Here is a 7,500-nt window from a genome sequence, read left to right as displayed (position 1 = left end):
CACACACACATAGTCACACACTCAAACACAAACACACACACACACACTTCACTCACTCACCTACTCACTCACACATTGTATTTGCTACCCCATACCTAATTACATTAGCTGAAAGTGCGGCTGAGCACTAACTCAATTCAGCACTTTTTTGGGCATGATTCACACGAGCCACATAACTCCACAGAATGTGCTCAAATGCACATCACTCACTCGCGGAAACATTTTTGTCTAAATATACCAGCACATCCAAACTCACTCCAGCACCAACATCACCCACCCACCATTATACAGGAGCAGTGTGTGTGTGTGTGTGTGTGTGTGTGTGTGTGTGTGTGTGTGTCAGTACTGTGGACTAGAGAGGGGGATTATGCAGCTTGGCCTGGTGGTGGCCTCGAGGCAGCAGCAGGTAGATCTGGCAGCGGCACAGGAGACAGCAGCACCTGCCACTTGTGCTGGAAGTAATTTGCTGCTGCTGCTGCTGCTGACGATCGTGTGCTAAACAGCTGAGCAGATGTGTGACGTGTGGGGCTGTTGGGGAGAGATAGAGAGAGGGAGAGAGATAGAGAGAGTTTTTTCTTTCCTTTTTTCTTTAAATCAGTACAACCCTACAAAATGTTACAAACATTTTACCCTCCAAAATGTTCATGTGTGTGTCAAGTCGATACCATACCACACCATAACATGTCATGCCTGTAAGTTTGCCAAAAATGCTGTTATTCAATCATGCCAGTAAAGCATGATTTGATGTCATTTGTGAATTTGAATTTGAGAGAGAGAGAGATAGAGAAAGAGAGAAAGAGACAGAGAGAGACAGAGATAGAAAGAGAATGAGACAGAGAGAGAGAGAGAGAGACAGAGAGAGAGAAAGAGCAAGTGGAGGGCCAGATCTGGCTAGGTCACGGCCCAGATCCAGGCTGAACTCAGTCTAGGCTTAGCTTCTATCGAGACGTCCCCTGAGAACACCGAGGTGTGAAAGAACCTGATCCTCAGCAACTCGAGTCAGGAGACACATATACATACAGGCCATCCTCCAAAATAACCTTCCATTAGCGTGACAACATCTCCTCACACTTTTGGTATTTATAGGTGCATATAGCTCAGTTAGTAAGGTGCTAAAAACACAGAGCACTCGTGCTGATGGGGATGAGCACCTGTACTAAATCTGTGCTGTAAGGCTACTGCAGGTTACTATTTGGAGCGGTGATATTTATTGTGTGAACCTGCACTGCCTCGCAGCAAGGGTATCATGGTTAGCAGGCTTCAGGTAGCATAGCGGCAGTGGCTGTAGCATTAGCAGGGTTCAAGCATAGATTCTTGAATCACCTCAATCCTCTCTGGTTCAGGAAGCATTGAAAGCAGTAGTGTTAGCATGGTTGGTTAGCATTGGAAGCAATTGCATGAGCTTCAGGTAGAATTAGTAGTAGTAGCAATAGCATCAGCTGTGCCTCAGGCAGTATTTGCGTGGACTTGGGCTCAGTAGCCTGATCCAAGTCCTTTGATCCTGGTGCTGTTATCCCAACAGTCTATCTCTTTGTCATCTTTACAGTATGCCGTGATCCTACTGTTATCAATGTATGTATTTTCCTTTCAAGTCTGCTCCTTTAAATATGGACTGTTTCCATGGTGATGTTTTTTTTCTCTCATCCTCGTGTTGAGAGAAAGATGTGACGAATGTGTCTTGAGAGGGAGGTGAGTTAATTCAGTGTGTAGGCAGATTCATAACTCACATGTAAGGCTTCTAAGACGGCATCATTGCGACTAACTCCACATGCTGTTTTGTCCCACAGAGGGCAGTGTTGGACAAGATATTTAATGAATGCTTGGCACTTTTGAATGCTGCTTTTGTACTGTAAACAAAAATATTCTTTCCTGGAGTACAGTTGTCATCTGATAACTTGTATTGAACTTGAATTGAACTGGTTCTCTGTCATGGTATACAGTAGGTTGAGTAAGGATACCATGTCAGAATGTCATACTGTAGATTAGTTTAATATGAAGAATGTACTGCATCTCAGCGAGGCTCAGGCTCTCATGTATTTGTCGTACTCTGGTGTATGTGTCTGGGCCTGTGTCCTGTTCCTGAATTTGTGTGTGGTCTGTATTTGTGTGTGTGTGTGTGTGTCTGTGTGTGTCTGTGTGTGTGTGTGTGTGTGTGTGTGTGTGTGTGTGTGTGTGTGTGTGTGTGTGTGTGTGTGTGTACAGGTGCAGCAGTAGCAGGTGTGTACCGTGGAGCAGGCAAGGACATGGCACCGCTGGAGGCCCTAGTGTTTGGCGTGGGCCAGACCACCCTCACCGTCCTCATCTCCTTTTCCCGCATCCTGGCCACTCTCTAATTGGACACACAGAGTGACTGACACACCTGTCCACCAATGGACACAAGGCACAGGCAGGAAGAAGTGGGACTGGGCTTGCGATAGGTCCAGCATGAGGATGCGAAGGATAGGAGGCTGGATGTGAGCATGTCAGCCCCACTGGATGTGATGCAACTTCCTCTCTGGACAAATGTCTGGCGCTAAGGCCAGGGACTTGGATGAAGGGCACTCTTTGACAAGCGCCGACGCATCTATGGGGTGGCCCATACGAGATTTCAGGAGGTGGTTCGATTCCTATGGACGACGCAGCCGCATTCAGTGGCCGCCCAGCCGACTGAACTGATACTTTGCGCATCTATGTCTGTGCCAACGGCCTTTGGCAAGTCAAGCCAGCATTGTAGAGCAGCGTAACAACAGCATGGCTGTCTCTCCCGAGAAATCTCCTCATCGCTTTCTGATGTTTTTGTTGCACTTGCAGGATTAAAAAAAAAAAAACATCTCCCACTTAAAAAAAAAGAAAACAGTGAAATAATCAAAGCCGTAAGGTTAAACAAAAAATAATTAACTCCAGTTTCTGTCGAGAGCTAAAACAAACAAATACAAAAGCCACTTACACACTCTCTGGCTGTTCTGGACTGGTGTGGATATTCTAACCATTCCTTCTCGTGTCATGGCTGAACAGTCAGTCTAACAGTGCTCGTACTGTATGTGTTTTGTGAAGGACAAAGACGAGAAATGGCTAATGCTTTTGCACTTTCTAAATGTTGGAATCTGCCACCTCCCCTGACTAAGAGTTGTGTGAATTCCTCTTGCCATTGAGGCTGCATTGAACAGCAAAAAATGCCTTAGTTATCATGAACCCAGAAACAGTGCAGTTCATCTATGGCCTGACTTAGTATTTACAAACAAGCTATACGCTATAGCAGGAGATAATAGGCCTAATAATTATTATGCTTTGGAAGTTTCGAAACCTTTGTTGTTCGTGTCTTGGAAGTCACTTCTTGTGTAGTCTGTGTCATCCATAGCTATCATGCCATTCTAAACAAGGCAGAAGTGTGTAAACTGTGTTGTGGAGCAAAACTTCAGTTAGTTGTAAACTGTACAGGAGAGGTCTTCATGTTAACTGAGGCATTGGTGCCATGCTTTCAAAGTAGGCCTAGTGTTCGTAATGGTTGTGGTGCGTGTACATCTTTTTTAACCTTCTCCTCTCCTCCTCTCTTCCCATCTCCACCCTCTTTATCCAGCATTTTTGAGGCAATAGAACCCCCCAAAACTACCCTCAAACTACCCCTAACCTGCCCCCACCCTGCTGGGTAAGATCTCCCTTTTTTACCCTCAAGCCTTACAAATTGGAACTGAGGTTTTCTTTTGAGTGTGTGAAAAGAGTGACTTGCAGCACTCCTGTTTTAAGTGTCTGCCCCTTCTGCTCCTCATTTTTAACTCACAGGGACTTCCTGTGTTAGGAGTAACATTGGGTATCCATCGAGTCTTACATGGCCATGTTTTTTGTAGTTTATGAAGTCGTAATTTTCCATTTTTCTTATCAAAGATGTGCTTAAATCATGGCAAGTGATTTACACCAATGCTAGATCTAGCAAGCTCTTCAAAACATGTGAAAACCTCCACAGAATATCTGTTTGGGGCAAAACAGATTGAACTTTGAGATATTACTGATTACAGAAACCCATGACTTATGAAGAGTTTTAGAAATTTGGAAAATCCGGGCCTTAACTGATCAAACGTGTTGCTATGGAGGTTCTGTGAGGCTTCGTCCCCTGACTCCCTGTAGGCCCAAGGTGCTGTGTCTCGTGGTTGATGACAAGTACACTGATGTTGGGCTGCAACAATTACTCAATTAATTGATTAGTTGACAACTATTGAATTGATCAGTCTCTATTTTGTAATCCATTAATCAATTGGAGTACTTTTTAAAGGGAAAAATCTGTGAACTGGTACTACTCTATGACAAGTGGATATCTGGTGTAGACAAAACAAGTCATTTGAGACCTTTTTTAGACCCAACAACTAATCTATTAATCGAGAAAATAATCAATAGATGAATCAATTAGGAAAATAATTGTAAGTTGCAGCCTTTCGCTGAAGCTCTTGGCCCTCCTGGTCTTCCTTGGTCTCTGGTTGGCCAATGGCTGTTGGCTTATTTGCCATAAACCTCTAGGTTCAGGGGTGAGGGATGAGCCTGTGTTGTCATTTCCTTTTCCTCCCAGTGTTTTTTTTTCCATTATGAGAAAGGAAAGATTGTGAAGTTAGTCTCTGTGGGGAACCATTGGGAAGATTGACAATATTGAATGTGTTTCTTTTTTTTCTTCTTACTTTGATTTGATTTCACTTTATTGGAAAAAAAGATATGTATTATTAAGTTAAAGGGAAATACATCTTATTTGATACTATACATATGGCTTCCCATACCCAAGCCTCTCATATTGCCGTTGACCTCTTTGTGAAATCAAATTCAATTTCTCGGGAACGTGTCCAAGCTCCCCAAGTCTTTTGTTTGTCCAAACAACTCAGACCCGCTTTTAGAGCATGGGTGATCTTTCTAATGGATTCAATGCGTTTCATTATAGACTATGATGAAACTTCTATAGTGATTTTATGGACAAAGGATGAGGACATTTCATTCACATGGTCTGGCTGAGTTTATAAGCAAACCACTGGCTGTGTGAAGCTAACTATGAGGTAGTGTCTGTGTAACAAACTGATACCAACGCACTACTACAGCATTGACAAGTGTTTGTGTTCATTTATGCCAAAGCATTCCCAAGCACATTAGCTTTAGTTGTGTAATATTTTTTTAAAGAAAATAATTTACAAATGTTTGATTTTAATACAATGTGAAAAGTATTATCTTAAATGTTTTTTGTCATTACATATCTGCACTCTTCTGAGTCCAAAGGCAACAGAACAAGTTGTTGTGATATATCTGAATGATCCTTAAGTATGAATACTGCACTTAGCGGTCTTTTATTTATTTATTTTAGTACTTATGTAACTGTCATGATTCACCTTCAGTACTGATCTTAACCACAAGTGGGCGACAGTGTGATGTATTTGGCCCTCAGTACCCAAACTAGAGAGAGTAAAAGAAAGAAGTGATTGTTCCCTTGTGTAGGCCTACAGCAGATGTGTACAGCTGTATCAGTCATGGAACATTTATGTGCTTTTTTTTTACCCAAATTGTTTTATGTTTTCATTCGGAAAGCAAATTATTGGCTATTAAAGTTGTGGCAGAAACTATGTTAGTGGAAATTGTAGGGAAAAGATTACTCAAAGATGTTACATCATCTTAAAAATGCATTAATGGTCAAAAATGAAATAATGTCAGCCGTCTCAGACATATAAAGTGCAACGAGGAAGATAACTAATTTTTTAGAGTGGAATGCCACCAGTTTTGTTATGCGATCAATGGGTAGTATTCGAGCGTACATGAATGACCATAATATCCTAATGAAGTCAGGTTTCTGCTCTGTTTCCAGAGCAGTAGCTTTCGCGTCGTCTGTGTAGTCTTTTCCATTGCGCTAGTGGCTGTGTGTGTTTTAGCTGATAAAAGTGACACTGTGTGTTTTCAATGGTGGCTGAAAAACAACTGTGACATCTGAGTGTAGTTTTTTTTCTAGGTGTGTGTGTGTGTGCCTGTGTATGTGTGTGTGTGTGTGTGTCTGTGCATAGTGGAACATATATTAGTGCTTAATGCTGTTCTGTACGTCAAGGCAGTTTTACTAGTCTAGCCGCTCGCTGCTAAAATAGAAGATGACGTTTTCGCTCCCGACTACTAGTCTACTGCATTGTCCAGGGAAACCCCAGAAAGTGAGTGGAGGATGACCTCTGGGATTGACCTTTGTAGACACAGACATCAATGCAAACTTGAGGTCTTGGCACCAGGAAGTGATTCACTCCCATTATGGGATCAGGCCTGATGATCTTGAGTTGTGTTACGTTTGAGGTTTTTTATTATTATTATTATTATTATTATAATTATTACTATAATTATTTTACTTTTATTTTCCATGCCAAGGGCCATCCTGAAATGTCTTACTTTATGTGACAAACCTGAAAACTCCCTTGCAAACGAAAAAAAAAGTCTCTCTAAAGCGAATGTGAAGGGTTCATTTTGGTTTTAATGTTTTTTTTTTTTCTTACTGTCTTTTAATCTAATTTGTTGTTGCCTTCCCAGCCTTTGTGTGGGACCCATACTCTTGCTTGTTCTTTTCCTGAGAGGAGACTATTTTGCGTTTATGAATTTGCACATTGGCCCTTTACTGTACATAACAATTATTAAGTCACCTGGAGGGACTTGTATTGTATCCACAGAGTGACCAGTCCTATACACAACTGAAGTACTTTTAGAGGGCAGTATTTCAGTACATGTAAGATGTGTTTGTCTAACAGGAATAGTCCTATTTTGAATTCTAATAGACTGGTGTTTATTTGCCATGTGTGGTCGATACAATGAGTGTGTGAAGGTGGGATTTGGCAGGTTCTAGGCCCCGTGTCATGGATGCGACTGTGTGGTTGTTGGTGGTGGGGGGAGCACTGTAATATACTGCTAAAAGGGGAGGTCAGAGTCTCTGGTGATCTCGGTACAGTCCGATACAGATCTCCAAACGCCATGTCTCTGGATCCTTAAACCACCTGCAGAGACGAAGAGCCATATCTGTCTTCTGTGTTTTTCACCAAATCCACACCGCACTCAATCACCCGCCCTCCCCCACCGCTCACACATACACACACACACACACACACACACAAACACACACACAGACACACACACACAGACACAAACACACACACACACACACACACACACACACACACACACACACCTATCCATGTGCCTGCCCGCGCTATACACCGGTGATTGATTGCATGCGTGAAGCGATTGTTGAGTCAGAAATATTTGTTTGCGGGCCGGGATTAGGACAATCCTTAATACGTCGCTCTGCAGAAGGAAGAACCCAAGTGGCACCTGTAGATACTGTTTAATATGTTCTTTTTTAATTTTCTACTGGCAGACAGCTGTGGTTTATAAATGGCTTATTTATGTACAAAAGGTATCCTGTACATACCCTGCCATCAATTGAAATAAAATCTTTTGCAGTAAAAAAAAAAACGGCTCACATGTGTGCAGTCTCTTTGTAAGCAGTCCATTCTTCAGTGAAGGCTATCAGAA

At 42.3% G+C, this 7,500-nt stretch overlaps 1 protein-coding gene across 1 annotated transcript in view; it reads left to right on the top strand.

Moving 5' to 3' along the window:
- tmem170b (transmembrane protein 170B) overlaps positions 1-7,445 on the top strand; it is a 17,145-nt gene extending 9,700 nt beyond the window's left edge. Inside the window, exon 3 of the mRNA XM_062529389.1 lies at positions 2,203-7,445. Within this exon, the coding sequence (XP_062385373.1) occupies positions 2,203-2,333 (131 nt within the window). The 3' untranslated portion in view covers positions 2,334-7,445. The remainder of the gene's footprint in view (positions 1-2,202) is intronic.
- Positions 7,446-7,500: the final 55 nt, after the last annotated feature.

This window comes from Sardina pilchardus, chromosome 24 (assembly GCF_963854185.1).
Source record: "Sardina pilchardus chromosome 24, fSarPil1.1, whole genome shotgun sequence".
NCBI lineage: Eukaryota > Metazoa > Chordata > Actinopteri > Clupeiformes > Clupeidae > Sardina > Sardina pilchardus.
This window is presented reverse-complemented; position numbering and strand designations above follow the sequence as displayed.